Genomic DNA, 16,061 nt, shown 5'->3' on the forward strand with positions numbered 1-16,061 from the left:
GTACCCGGCCAAATCGCGTGTGGAACTTCCCGCGCACCCCCGAAATACACGTACCCCGCTCAATCGCGTGTGGAACTTCCCGCGCACCCCTGAAATCCACGTACCCGGCCAAATCGCGTGTGGAACTTCCCGCGCACCCCTGATATCCACGTACCCGGCCAAATCGCGTGTGGAACTTCCCGCGCACCCCTGAAATCCACGTACCCGGCCAAATCGCGTGTGGAACTTCCCGCGCACCCCCGAAATACACGTACCCCGCTCAATCGCGTGTGGAACTTCCTGCGCACCCATGAAATCCACGTACCCGGCCAAATCGCGTGTGGAACTTCCCGCGCACCCCTGATATCCACGTACCCGGCCAAATCGCGTGTGGAACTTCCCGCGCACCCCCGAAATACACGTACCCGGCCAAATCGCGTGTGGAACTTCCCGCGCACCCCCGAAATCCACGTACCCGGCCAAATCGCGTGTGGAACTTCCCGCGCACCCCTGATATCCACGTACCCGGCCAAATCGCGTGTGGAACTTCCCGCACACCCCCGAAATACACGTACCCCGCTCAATCGCGTGTGTCACTTCCCGCGCACCCCCGGAATACACGTAGCCCGCTCATTCGCGTGTGTAACTTCCCGCGCACCCCCGGAATACACGTACCCCGCTCAATCGCGTATTTTACTTCCCGCGGCGCCACTTTTTTGATGCGCTGGGACTCTACCGCCTGCCTTCGTGTGGCGGACGTGTTTCAGCTTGTGCGCGGCTTTGGCTGTGCGTGGGTTTGCCCTATTCCATTCCATGAATACGTGTGGTTCGTGTGCGTGTGGGCGTTACCTCTGCTTCCGTGCAGTGCATCCCCAGTTACGCCCTTATTTTCGCGTGTTGTTCCCCATTCCGCGCGTTACGCCCCATGTCCCGCCCACTTTCTGCTGTGTGCGCTGAGGTTGTGCGCTTTCACTGTGCGCGTCGCGCACCGTCGCGCACGCCTTTCGCGATGTTGCAGTGACTTGTGCGCCATGCACGGGTTTGGCGCACATCGCGCGGTGAACACGCGCAGGGACTTCCATGAATCGCGCGCGTGCGCGTGCGCCTGTTTTTTTCCGCTTGCGCCTGCTTGCGCCTGCTTGCGCCTACTTGCGCGTAGATTTTCGGCGCACGTTTGTTCCGTTTTGGTCGTAGGATTTAAATAGGTCAAAAAATGAATTTATCTTTGGAAAAACTTGACAAACATTTGAAATTCTGCATTTCTCCAATCATCTTAAAATCTGCCCACGGCTTCATTATTTTATCCCCCTGAAGTAAACCTTGACCTTTTTCTGTTATATGCAACTGTGAGAACTGGATATTATTCATATCTCTTACTTAGTTCTTAATTTTATTTTAACAGCCTTGTATGTGATTCTCTTTTGTGATGTGGTTTTTATGAAATGTTATTGACTAAATTGTATGTTGTAACTAATTGTAATTACTTTTTAAGAAGAACAATAAACGTGAAATGAACTGAGCACAAGTAAATGCAATCAGGGGCATGCAAGTAGACGAGGAACCAAATCAACATTGGCGAGGAATAATGCAGCATTTATAGTCAACAGGGACATTTCCCAACCCACTGCCTATCGGTGTAAGTTCAATCTCTTCTGGGGCAACCAAGGGTTTGAAGGTAAAATTCTGGAGAATGGTGGTGAAGTATAGGAATAACTCCATTTTGGCCATGCTCTTTCCTGGGCAGATCCGCTTCCCTAGGGAAAGGGAAAAAAGTAATAGCCATTGTGATTTTAATTCACATACTTATCTTGTAGGTCATATATCCCTTCATGGAGCATGCAGCAGAGAACAGGGGCGCACAGGGTGTTGTTCTTTAGCCAGTGACTTTTTTTAAATATCATCTTCAATATTAATGATATTCACAGATGAAGGCATACAATATATGATCTACAACAAACCTATGCAACATGAAATGTGTGAACCAAGCAAAGGCAAGCTAAGAAAAGACCACAAATAAGACACTGACATGAATATGTACATAAAAAGGTGATAACATGGCAAGTCAAAACGTGTATAGTATGCTTAAATGTTCCACGATTGTAATGTAAATTCACTAATTATAACTAGACATCAATATTATCTAAAAGCAGTCCTTTATGGTTCAGTAAGTTGAAAGTGTATACATATTCAGTCACCATGTTAAAGGAAATCTCCTTTCCAGAATTAATTTTGATAGCATCTTTCCAACTATGCAAATGTCGTTGTGTCCCCCTTTTAGTCGCTATCCTGCCAGGAAGAATATGAACTACGTTGTGAAATTGTTGTGTGCCATTGTTGTTCCAGTTACAAAAACTGTACAGAAGAGTCAGACCTAGCTCTTCTAGAATTGTGGATCTCACTGTGCATGTTCCAACAAGGCACAGGGCGATAAATGTTTTCAGTGTTCTTTAAAGTGCATTCCGTTTGCGAATCAAGAAGCACTTTTAAATGGCATCTAAGTGAAAAAAGTGCAACCTGGGGAGAGCACTCAGCCATTCAGGTGGCTGGATGGAAATTCTGCTGAGAACTGCCAATGTACCTTCCCGGCCCGCCACCATTTTGTTGGTGCCCCACTTCTAACCCCCTTGGCGCTGCCCCTTCCTGACCCTCCCCAGTCCCCACCCACCCACTTCACCCCACTTACCTGCTGTGGCTCCCAGCACTGCTGCTCCTTCCCATCAGGCCGCCCTCATAGAAATAGAAAATGTGCTTAGTCCCTTCTCAATTTTCTATGGAAGTGTCCCTTTTGTTTTTGTTATTTTGTATGGGAGAATGTGCTTGTGCAAAATAATAATGAATATTTGCACCTCAGATGCATCCCTAGAGTGCAAATATATACCCCAAATCCTTGTTGTGGGGTGTACTAGGCCAGTAAAGGACCCAGGCCCTCACCAAGGCTCCCACTTCGCTCTGGCCTGCCTCAGCTTGGGCTGGCAGGAAATTACTGGCCTTGTACCACCTCTGACAAAGGGGTGATTGCTACATTCCATCCCATGATTTGTGCAGTTGCATCCACAAGAATAAAACACATGACATGATGACTGACATGCATTTCTGTGTGAATCAAGGCCAACGTATTGGCATAGGCTTAATGATCCTGAAAAATGCAGTCACCTTTATTTTGTTGAATACTAGAGTAAAATAGATGTGAAGTCAGGAGATTAATGTTTAGTTGAAAAGAAAAAGTATGCTTAATTGTGAAATAAGGTATACTTAACAGTAACTACAAAATAGGAGCTCAATGGATTATACGAAATACCAATGAGAAACTGAAGGAGGCTCCTCTCAGTCCACCTCTTAGTTACTTTACATTTTTGTTAACTGGACTTTTGGGATGGCATCTGCAGAGCCTATCCTCTAAGAAACGGATTCAGCAGAGCAGCAGCAAAATAGATTCATCAACAAGGAACATTGGTATTTACAGGCATTATTTGGAAATGTTAAGGTTTTTCACTTTAAAATAGTAGATCTGTAAATAATTAATTTATTTCTTGCTTGAGACAAAATGTTTTTATTACTTTTCCCAAGAATAAAACAGTCGCATCAAAACAGAATAAATAGATATTTCTATCCTAAGAGTCTTAAGTGCACAAGATCGGCCTATTATACCTGCAAGATAAGTGAAAACCTTACCTCCCACCCCGCACCCTAAGATCAAGCACTGCCCTTCTTTTAGTGATCCCAACCACTAACTCTGTCAGGATCGGAGGATCCGCTTTCTCAGCGTTGGCCCCGACTCTGTGGAACATGCTTCCACTACACATTTGACACACCCAAGACTATGTGAGATTCCAATAAGAACTATATATATTGTGATCAGTACTGGCATAAGTAGAAGAAATGAACAGCCACCTCAACTTTCAGTGCACACTACAAGGTGTCCAAAATGTCTTTTCATATGTCACATATAGAGAGCAGCAGCAATTTAGTCCTCCATGGAGGCAGTTCATCAGAGAAGGTACACCCTGAAACCTTCTCATATGTTTCTATAATTACTCGTATGTATTATCAATTCACAGAAGGTATCTTCTAAATGATAACAATAGGTAGTATACAAATACTAATAGATGCGGCTAGGTGAATGATCCTTGGCGAAATCCATTAAAATCCATCATCTAGCCAAGAGTTGCCTTGAAACTAATAGAGGTGAAGCATCAAAATCAATTTAACCGTTTTAAAAAAATACAGATAATCGTATAGTGGTGTATGGTGTAGGTGTCACCAGTCCATTATTTTTTATTTCAATGACTATGTCTGCCATTAACTTGAAGAATAGATATATTCAGAGCCTACCTATGTTCAAATATCATGGGGCCTCAAGACACGTTCCTCTGGAAATACTGCCAACTTGAGTATCATTACCTCTTCTCGTATTGCTGATGAATAGGCCAAATTAAAAGTGTCATGGTGACAGCTTTACTCCCCAATAATGGATTACTTTAGGACTACATTGGGGATTCAGGACATTTACTGTGGGCAGTAATTCTGCCCCCAAGGAATCTTCCAAAATCTGAATATGGTGGTGCACTACAATTGTTTCTTATTTTATTTTACCACATTGCCATATTCATAATGAGGCCGAGCACAGAATTGAATTCCAACATTTTAATAAAGTGACACATCCACATTAAATAACCTGTATCACAAACACAAACAAGTCCATATTGTTTATTGTGCACAGTGCACTGGGGGAAAACACCAATGCGTACAAGCATGTGCACTGCTGTCCAATCCATGCAGTTTTTAATCCTTTCTGTGCAGGGTGCTAGAGAAACACATGATTCTGCAGGGGCACAGGTTGACGTGTTACTTTAACATGCTGAACTGAATGTATTTGTAAATGCCTCAAACTAATTACTCGTGGTGTGAGTTATTTACAATATATTCCAATAGAATCCGGCAGCTTTTAGCAGGGGCTAAAAGTTGACAGAATAAGCAGGAATCAAATGCGTTTACAAAAGCATTAAAGTGAAGTGGTTACATACATCTTCCTGAACTTCCTTGTGAGCCGATTCAATGTGGGGCACTATTTAAGCAATAATCCCTAAGCCTGGGGGGGAGGCGGGTGGCATTTCTGAGTTACCATAGTTACAAGTCTGAGTGTAGGGTGGGCCTTAACAAAGGCCCGGGCCATTACCTGACTCAGTAATGCCCCCCGGCATGTGGATTATTGCTATTAGTACCCCGGTCCATTGGACCAGGGTACTAAACGCATATTTCTTCCTTTCCAAAATGGCATTTCGGAAATGAAGAAAAAAGAGAAAAAATGGCCACTGGGGAAAGGAAAACAAAGTCTGTTTTCCCTTTCCATAGAGGACATTGAAAATAATTTAACAAGTAAACAAACAAAATGGCCACCATGGATAGGGAGACGGTAGTCCATTCCCCCTTCCCATGGCTCCCATTAGAAAAATAGGAAAAAAGTAAACAAAAAAATGTCCAACATGGATAGGAGAGAAGGGACAATGCATAGTCCCTTCTTCCTTTCGATGGTGGCCTGCCATAGATCGGGAGAAGTGTTTCCAGCATGTCCGCTCCTGAACAGGAGCAAAAAAAGCAGGTGAGTGTAAGGAAGAGGGGGGGGTGAAATATGTGGAGCCGGGAGGGGAGGAGAGCACTTACCTGAATTCCCGTCGGGGGAAGATTGCGGCCTCCAGCCATGAGGAGGCTCGGAGCAGGGGGGATTACCATGTGGTAATTCCATTCCCCCTTTCTGAGCCTGTTCATTGTCCGGGAGGTTGCCACCCTTCCCCACCAGGTGGGAGGCTGCCACCCCCAGTGGGTACTAATGTTACCATTTTGTTTTCTTTTCTTTTTTTTCTTCCTTTCCTAAACTCCAGAGCATTTTAGAAAGGAATAGACATGCTTTCAGTATCCTCGGGTACTGATAGCATTAATCTCCTCACAAGGGTGGGGGGTCATTACTGAGTCAGATAATGCCCCAGGGCCTTCGTAACTCTGGGCCCAGGTGCATTACCTGACTCGATAATGCCCCCTGGCGAGAGGATTTTTGCTTAATGATTATCTCTATAAGACTCTACAAGAGAATAAAAAACATAATGTTAAACAAAGAGTGAAAACATTCTTTATGTGTTCCCACATATGAGTATAAAGATGCCCTATTTTGAAATTGTGAATGCATATTGTTTTAGTTTAGTGATAGAACCTTATTAAGTTATTGCTGACGTCTAATGTCGATCCTTTACACAATGGTAACACAAATTGGTCCCTAGATATTCTTTGGATAGATCCAGAGGAATTGTGTGGCCAACAGTAAATCTGTCTGTTTATAGGTGTAGAGGTGGTGCTTTGCTAAAAATGGACATCTAACTGTCATTCAAGCCTTGCAACAGTTATTGCAGTATTCACTACTGTGAAAATCACAGCCCAAGGTCGATTTAGGCTCTAGAAAGCGGGGTACATTGAAATCGATAATGGGTTACACACAGTGCTGAATCTCTTTAGCAGTTGACATCCACATGCGTCCTGTCATGTTCCTATCCTCTTTCAGATGCTTTGACGTTGTTAACACGCTGATACATCCTGTATTACCTTCACGGAGCAAATTCTCTCAGATTCAGAACCTGGAATTAAATACCCAGCATACAAGTATTGTAGGGTGAGTGGGCATCTCCCTGAGGGCTTGCACAGTAGTCCAAGTGCAGCTCTTAGAGGCAATGGAAGGTTTGTACATGGTCAGTCCACTTCCTGTTTAGTAAACAGAATGCCGTGCATACAAAATGATGGCAAAGGTTTATGTAGGCCTGGTCCATTTGATACACTCTGAGGCAGCAATAAATTATCCACAGCTTACACCCGTAACACAATGCTGTTACACCAGATCAAAGCTGGTCATATTAGAGGGTTGGGCAGCACTATAGAAGGGCCCCATCCAAAAGAAGGGCAATTTCACCAAGGTGTGAGGTTGGAGTTGTTACTAGGGAGGTGTTTGGACACAGAAGAAAGAGGTGGTTACGGCAGAGAAGGAATAGGATGAGGAGGGTGACTGGAAAGAGGAGGAGAGGAGGGGAGGACAAGAAGGGTATAAAAAGAAGGACCCTAAATACGGAGACCGGAGGTAACATCAGTGGAGAGAAGAAGGGGGGGGTCTGAGAGGAGAAAAGGGCTTTGATGGAGGATGGTGATAACCTTATTGCAGAGTTAGAGGAGAATATCAAAGAGTAGGTTGGATGTTGTATCAAGAAAGATGCTATTAAGGGGCAGGGTGGACAAGACATCCAGGAGGAAGGTGGGCAGATTGGTGTGGATGAGAGGAGTTTCATAACAGAAGCTGTTGGATGAGGAGCGAATGACAAATAAAGAAGGGGAAATGTTGAGGAGGCTGAGCAAGAGAGCCAAACATCTGTGATGATTAAGTAGAGAATATGAGGCAAAGGAGAGGTACCAGCACATGGTGAAGTGTCAAGGATGTATCAAAGGAGGTAGAAGAGAAACAATATAAATAAGATGAATCAGGGGTGATCCTATTGTTCATAAGACAACTATCAATCCTGGAGGAGTTAGACAAGGTTGTGATTTTGGGTAGCAGAGCAGGGGTCATGATTAGGGGGTGGCCAAAGAATTTCAGGCAAGCCAGGCCCAGAGTGGTGAGTGCCAGTATATTGTTTTCCACTCTAGGATTTTGATCACTGCTATTTCTCCAGTTTACATTGCCTTTGCATGGGTTCTTCATGCAAGAATCCTAGAAGAAGAGTCTACCTGGAGCCAAGGTTGACAAGCAGAGGACCCCAATCAAATATACATAGGAATAACAAATATAAATAAAAGGAGATCTTTAAAACCTGAAGACTTTACAAAATGGAGAAAACTTTAACTATCTCTGGATGGGGATACCACAATATTATCTGCAACTGTGCAGTAGGATTAATGCAGTACAGTGAATATTTAGGAGAAACCATCCTGTGGTTAAAAGAATCTTCCTTAGTTTGCCCAATTTTGGAACTATCCCCAATGCATTCATATGTTTGCATGGCTTACATTGATCCCACTCTGCTCTCTATCGCTCTTTTTATCTCTTTCTCTCTCTCTACCACTCTCACAGGAACACACACACACACACACTCACACACACACATGCACACACACGCAAACAATCACGCACTTAGACTCTCATACACATATTCATATTCCAACCCACAGACGTTGTAGATCTGTTTGTTTATTGCTTTTCCCACTAGACTCTTCTTTGTGTTTTTCTTCCAGACAATTTCAAGTACATTTACAGATGTGACAAACTCAGACTCTAAAACTCACACTTCTCAGAGTCTTTTGCTCTATTTGAACTATTTAGTCTTTCTTGTATTTATCCCAAATAGCTAATATTTCTTTTATATTTCTTAATAACAAATGTATTCAGCTTTCATTTAACTTTTATACTAAGAATTGGAAGAAATAAGTATATATTTGTCACTATTTGATGTTTTATTGTTCTTATTTCCTCTTTTTTTTATTTTTGCTTCCCAGTGGACAATTCATGCATCATACACCTGAGAGTCTCCTGCTTAATTCTGTGCTTTCCTTCTACATTTTGATCATGGATGCTGTTGATGCTTTTGTCTAAATTGTTTCATGATATGTATTTAACGAAGAAAACTATGATTCTTAATTTACTATGCAGCGTACAATGTCAATGATTTAATCTATTCTGAATTTCATGTGTTCTTTTCATCTCAGTCAATAAGTGTTAGGCAGAATCATGTGAAGTTCCCTTAGGGAACACTGCAAAAACATTAAGACTACAGGAGTAAGCAGTAAACTCAATTGGTAGCAGTCTGCACCACCCAGATTTACCTGGTAGCTGTGGCTGAGCAGTCAGACTTCTCTCAAGAAGAGTGGGACAGTATATAGAGTATACACAATAGGGCTAAAAACACAGTAGAGCAAAAAAACACTGACCAGAGCTTTGTATCAAAAGTATATAATTATTTATTTAAAACACTTTAGGAAATACACTAGCACTCTAAATCAAAAGCAAGTTAAAACACAGTCAGGTAAAGTATAAACACCTCCCTTGATAACTATTAGACAAGTCAGGGTTAAAACAACACTATTTGTTAAAACAGATGTGAGTGCGTAACCTAGATGGCACTCCAATAGTTAAGTTCAAGGGAGAGAAAAAGGCAGGGTATAGAAATAAAACAGTTCCCAAGACTTTTAGAAGTTCAAAGCAAGGGAGTAAAGGCAGTATACACTGTGAAGCCAAAGTTTATAGGCCAGGCCCACTTTAAATGGAGCAAAGCAAAATGTGCCCAAGATCACACAGTTTAAAATGCACTAAAAGTCTTTGCAGAATGTTCAAAAGTGGTTGGGGGGATTCAAGAAATAAAGTTAGAAGGTCTGGGGCCAACCCAGTTGGAAAGCCAAGGATTTAAGAGTCACCTTTAGCAATCCGTAGAAAGGGAGGCCAGGCAGAACACAGTACCTTAAAGAGAGAGGAAGCTCCAGCGGTGGCAGTTGTTCCTGGCAGTGGTTGCTGTTCATTGTTTCGACCAGGGAAAGAGAGGATCTCGTCGAGGAGGAAACTTGGAGTCAATGCACTGCACAGAGATGAAAGCAGACGCGGAGTTCATCGGTTAAAAGGTGCGTTCATTTTTTTCGTGGTCAAAGTGGTGAAGCTTGGCTATCCGGCTGCCGGGGTGCTTGGCACGGGCGATTAGACCAAGGGACATATTTGGAAGGCGAAAGGGGCAAACTGGTTGATCCCACCAGCTCAAAGGAAGAAGACTCGTCCAGCAGAAGATCTCCTCTTGTTGTTGGGAAAGTGGTGAGTTTGTTGCAGCAGGGCTCCACTGGTGGTGTCATCGTTGCAGATGGCTCAGCTTCTTCCCTCTTCGGATTCTTAGGTCCTGTGGCGACTTCTGAAGTTCCAGTCCCAAAAGCCCTGCTTTTATCCAGAAAAAACCCCATTCAACAGCCTAGCTGTCACTCAAACATGCTAAGTGGTGAGCCGGGCGGCTCACCACTGGGCCAATCAGATTAGAGTGCGACTTTGGTTGCTAAGGCAACTCAGGTTTCCAATTCCCTTCCCCACACATCCTGTGGAACCCAGACAGAGCAGCACCATTTGGAGGGCTTCTGTGGATAAGCCCGCTAAAAAGTGGAACAAAGGGCCCGACCTTGGTTGGAGTTACAGAGACGGACACAAATGCTATTTTAGAAAAGAGTTCTGGTGAAAAGACCCAACCGTTGAGTTAATATTAAATAAATAAACCAGCGGTATCTTTAACATTGCACCAAAAAGTGGTGCACTTAAAATCAATGGGAAAATCCCATAGGAAATATTCTGGTGGAATATTTTGAGTGGTAACCAGAAACTCGACAAGGGGGGACTGGACAGTGCCCCCTTGAAAACAGACCCAGGGGCAATCGATTTAACCCCTTCCAGTACTTCCCCAATATGATGGTTTGTACTGGTTCTGTTCACAATTTTGGACTAGTAAAGTCATTGGTGACTTTACATGCCCTGGGAAACAGTAGTCAGTCCCAGGGTATGGAGTCTATGTTTGGGGGCCACTATGACACCCCTGTATTACTGCACTGAGGGTGCTGTGTAACACACATGAAAAACAGATGATACGCTATGGAGTAAAAGACCCCATAGCCCATAAGCACACAAAGAGTCAAAGACATACCTCAAATCATGCCTAAGAGTGGGAGGAAAAGAGTCTCACTCTTAGCAGGAGACAAAAACAAACCCCAAAAATCCAGCAAAGCTGCTGGGGGACTCACTAGGTTTGGTAAATTAGCCTTATAAGAGAATTCTCCCTAACAAGAACCATGGACAATTTATTATTTTACATTTATTTAAGCAATATAACATGTGATGGGTGCTTTACTGGCTGGAAACAGCCCAAGTCAAGGGCTCAAGTAAAATGAGAGCCCCTAAGGTGTCCCCCAGCAATCTCAGTGGAAGGTAAAGCAGCTGCATCAATGGGGCTACAGCTATTATTACACCTCGACAATTGAAATGGAGCCAAGAGGGCCCAGCATACTAATTTGAAACAGTGTGTGCTAACATTGAATCCAGAGAGACAGGGAGACGCTGCTGAAGGAAGAAAGGACTACAACATAAGTGACTTGTTGTTAGGAAGGATAGCTCAGGGGAAACGTGCTAGTATTGGAATCAAGATAAAGCAGCACAAGACAGGCTTCAATCCTGATCCCTTCCTTAGAAACCACTCGTTGGTATTAAGCGTGTTTTAAAAGAACAATCATAATTATGCCTAAAGCAGGAGTGGTCAGAGGTGGCAGATTTGTGTGGCAGCATGTCGTGATTGAGGATGAGGAAATCAGGATCATGCCCGAGGAAGGCCAAGGTTATTGTTGAGTTACAGAGGGTAGGGCATGGCCAGAGGAATTTAAAGACATAGCACAAAGTGGCAGCGCGACGGAGGCAGAAGATCTAAGTTTGGAAGCACGTTCAGTGAGCAAGCAGTAGCATCAGAGGAATAAGGGGAAGCATAGATTGATGTCATCAATTTACGCAAATTAATATACCAATGAGGATAACTGTTTAGAAATATGTAATCAAGTTCAGTCATTAAGTGGGTCCTTGTGGTGTTTGGCGGTGCACATATCTTTTTATAATGTTATGCCTTTAAATGAAACCTGGGCTTGAAGAAGGTCCTCGAAGGTAAGCACTTAAACTATCTGTTGATTTAATTGCTCAATGTCCAGGTACCTTCATGCTTTTCCTTGAATTGCACAGCCCCTGTTTACATTTCTCATCTGGTTTAGCTTGAGTCCAAGGGGGCACACAGTTAATTGCTTTTGTGGCCACAGAGGACACACAAAGCAGCTGTACCGTTTAGTGGTGAGTGTGGTCAATTGTGTAGCCTTTTCTGGCATTTTCCCCTCAGGCATCTTACCAAATTGTGTAAATGTTGTAAATGCAAGAGCACAATTCAAACACGACATTTACTTCAGAGAGGCAGACTTTCTCCCTTTCCTATCTTCTGTAGTGTAAATGGCTATTAATGGGGAGCAGTTCCTTCCCCGTATACAGGAGAGCCCCCCCATGGAGAACAGCCAGCATTTTGTGCATATACTAGTAACTGACAGCCCCTCCTCATCCTTGGAAGGAAAGCGCATAACAACCCGATTAATAAAGGACTGATGTTTGCCTTGGTTCCACCATTTAGCTGTGGCATGCTTTTTTGTAGGGAAATCCCATTGGGACTGTTACATAGGAAAGGGTCAGAGATATTGAAAGCTCGAGATTGCAGTTTTATTGGAAAGCTCATTCTATCCCCCATCCAAAACCTCTTTCTGTCACTGCAAATACACTGCCCTTCACCATCCTGCAGTCGCCAGCCCTCTCTCTCCTTTTTAGGCCAAGGTACTGCACTTTTTCAGGAAGCCACACTCCACCTACTATATTTTCTGCTCCTCATTTCATCATGAAGAATCCCCTGGAGGGTTGCAGCATCACTCTGTAACCAGATTCCTGGTGACACATCAAAACCAGGCGAGTTGTGGCCATTAGGGGCATGGGTATTAGAGGATGGGAGTTCTTTTTGTAATGTGTGAGAAGAGTTTGGGGCATGTGGAAGAGAACAGCCCTGCCTCGATAGGCCTTACCCTTGGCAGACAAAAGTCCCAGCAGGCCAGTAGCACAGCATGCTAGCATGTTACGGTGAGGTTTGAGGCATCGTTCAGCCTGCCAACCAACATACTAAGGAAGGTGATGTGGATGACACCAGCCATTAAAGTTCAAGCAGCCCTTCCTTTGAAACAAGAGTTCTTGCCTCTAGTTAACCTTGGCAGGTGGCTCATGGCTGAGGTTTCCAGATTGCCCCTTTCTCTCAGCTGCAACTCGCATGTGCTTATCTTGAGCATCTTGAGATGCAGTGTGTCTATTTGAAACACAGAAAGAGACAGAGAGAGCAAGAGAGATAGAGAGAGACATAGACAGAGAGAAAGAAGAGGGTGAATCTATAGGTGGCATTGTGAGCATGATAAACTGGCTTTGTCTGCTCCATGTAGGCTACTCCTTCCTTCCCATACAAATTTCTGTCCAAAGCCAACAATGCAGCAGCCCCAACATCCAGAACAACTAAAAGCAATTCCAACCTCTGCCCTACCCACACATGTTTTAGAATATATGCAAGATAATATTGGCATTACTTTCCTTTAATGCAATATATCTTTCAGTTATGGTTGCTGTTTCCTAGGGCGCCAAGCCACAGGGGACCTCCACTACATAGTAAATGCAGAAAAATGATGTCACCAGAATAATACAATTTAGTCAAATGGGAAAGAAGCGTTTTAAGCACAGGTTTCCTGGTCTCCCAGTGGGAGCAAGCTACATCTCCTACCATCCCATCCAATCCCAATTAAACTTTAGTTTTAAACCAATGTAAAGAGTTAGAGAAGCTAGAGCATTCATTGGTAGAGCCAAGCCATAGCTGAGTCAGGGGGTCTATGTTCACTCTAACAGCCAAGCATTAGCTGACATGGCAACTGTTTTCTGGCTTCCCACAACACAAACCCCATAAATGGTGATCTGCCTCCTGAATCCTAATGCCACAACATAAGACCCTCACTTGACATTCTGCCTCCCCACCAGTATACATCATGTAAATGGGTAACATTATAATTATTTATGGAGTAGCACTATAGATTATTAACACATGAGTGAGGCGTTCTCTACAAATGTATACGGAAAATAAGGCACAGTGATCAAAAGTGATTTGCTCAGATCACTTAAAGTGTGAAGTGTTAAAGTCTGGGATTTGAGGCTTGTCCTCCTGGTTCCACAGTTTCCAATTTAGACAGAAGGGGAGGTTGAATCTTCTCCTTTTTCATCTTCAGTGCTGAAACCAACCAAGCATGTTCTGCAAAGTTGTTACTAAAGGGCTAAACAAGTAGACCTTTCAATAAATCTGGCTTTCGAAACATCATGTCACAGAAAAACGAAATCTGACAAAATATAAGATACAACTTAAGTGAAACAAAGTTAGGAAGAATCACATGCAGTACCCTTTGGGAACACCACACGCAATTAAGACTACACGTGACAGAACAAATTCGCCTTTGGAACAAGCTTGTACTACACAGTAAAGTGGTAGTGATGGCTGAGCAGCCAGACTTATCTCAAGACTAATTTGAGCAATATCAGAAGTTACACAAAGGACAGCAATCACTATGGTTCAAATAAAAACTGATTCAAGGTTTCTGAGTAAAAGAATATTCATTTATTTACACATCATTTGTAAAATAGATCACTAAAGTAAAGCATCAGAAAATAACAATCTTAATATACTACCCCAATGAATTCTGGACAAGTTAAATGCAAAATGAAGTGAGAGCAAAATGGCACTCCAGTAATTTAAAAGGGAGGGAAAGACAAAGTTGTAAAAAATCAAGCAGCACCAACAAGTAAGTAAGCAGGGCAATCTAGAAGAAGCTACTACAGTGAGGAAATCAAATCAATAGGCCTGAGCCAAAGTCAATGGAACAGAGTATTTGCAGGGGATCACACAGTTCAGAGTAGTTTGCAGTTAAGTTTTTGCCAAGAGATCAAAACGAAGTTGGTCGGTGTTAGGCAGAATTATATGCAGTACCCTTATGGAACACCACACACAATTAAGACTACAAGTGACAGTGCAAATTCACCTTTGGTACAAGCCTGTACTACACAGTAAAGTGGTAGCGATGTCTGAGCAGCCAGACTTATCTCAAGAGCAAGTGAGCAGTATCAAATAGTTACACAAAGGACAGCAATTACTATGATTCAAACAAACACTGACTCAAGGTTTCTAAGTAAACGAATATACATTTATTTACTCATTAGTTGTATAACATCTCACTAAAGTAAAGCAGTCTCTTAATACACCACACCACTCCCAATAGATTCTGGACAAGTTAAACTCACAATGAAGTATGAGAGAAATGGCACTCCAGTAATTTAAAAAGAGAGGGAAAGTCAAAGTTAGACACAAATCGAGCAGCACCAACAGGTAAGTAAGCAGGGCAATCTAGAAAGAGGAACTACAGTGATGGAATCAAATCAAAAAGGCTTAGGGCCAAAGTCAATAGGACAAAAGTCTTTTTCTCAAGATCACACAGTTCAGGGTAGTTCGTGGTTAAGTCTTGGTCAAGAGTTCCTGACGAAGTTGGTTGGCAGAAAAGTTAGTTTAAAGAGTAGAGAAGGACAAGCCCTCGGATTGGTGAAAGGTTTCACACACCTTCACCACGGGTGGGCGAAACGAACAACCGGATTTGCACAGTACCTTTAAATGAAGAAGAAGCTGTAGCTGAAGTGGACATTCCTGGCAGTTCCTGCAGGCTCATGGTTCCTAAAGCGACTGTCGGCCTGACATGAAGTAGGAAGACTGAAGGGTCCTGCACTGCCCAGGGAAGAAACCAGTAGCAGAGCAAAGCAACAAATAAAAGGTGTGTTCCTTAAAACACAAGCAAGGTCCGACCTTCCTAGCTATCCAGTTCACTTTAGCTCTGTACAGCAAATTTAACCAAAAGAGGGAGTCCTGTCTTGCAGTTTGGGTGAACTGGTTGGTCCCACCAGCTCAGGGGAAGAAGATTCCTGGTAGATCTTCTCTGTCGTTGGAGCTTGAATATTCGGACCTGCAGCAGGGCTTCACCGGATGGTTCAGTCATTGTAGGGGTCCTCTTCTGTCAGCTCCTCGTTGGTTCTTACATTCCAGTGGCAACTCTGCCTTTCCAATCCCAGAGACCTGCTTTTTATGCAGTTTTCCCCCATTCACACAGCCTGGCTGTCAATCACACAGCAGGGTTGCTGTCCTGGCGGGACAATCACCCAGCCAATCAAACAAGAGAGTGACTTGGGTCACCAAGGGAACCCATGGCAGGGGTCCTAAAACCCCTCGCTCACATGCTGCCTACCCAGAGTTTCAGGCACCTAAGGATGGCTTCTGTGTAGAAGCATGCAAAGAGACAGTGAACAAAGGAACCAAACCTGACTTGGCGCGTGGAGTAAAACACAAGAAAGACATTTTAAAAAAGAAATGGCGAATAAAACCAGCCGGAACCGTATAACAACG

General features: G+C 43.5%; 1 protein-coding gene across 1 annotated transcript in view; it reads right to left on the reverse strand.

Moving 5' to 3' along the window:
- Positions 1-754: 754 nt before the first annotated feature.
- Positions 755-16,061, reverse strand: part of LOC138566790 (cytochrome P450 2F2-like) — a 316,131-nt gene continuing 300,824 nt past the window's right edge. The window contains exon 9 of the mRNA XM_069644444.1: positions 755-1,733. Within this exon, the coding sequence (XP_069500545.1) occupies positions 1,546-1,733 (188 nt within the window). The 3' untranslated portion in view covers positions 755-1,545. The remainder of the gene's footprint in view (positions 1,734-16,061) is intronic.

Source organism: Ambystoma mexicanum, chromosome 2p, assembly GCF_040938575.1.
Source record: "Ambystoma mexicanum isolate Mex_15411 chromosome 2p, UKY_AmexF1_1, whole genome shotgun sequence".
In the NCBI taxonomy this organism is placed as follows: domain Eukaryota; kingdom Metazoa; phylum Chordata; class Amphibia; order Caudata; family Ambystomatidae; genus Ambystoma; species Ambystoma mexicanum.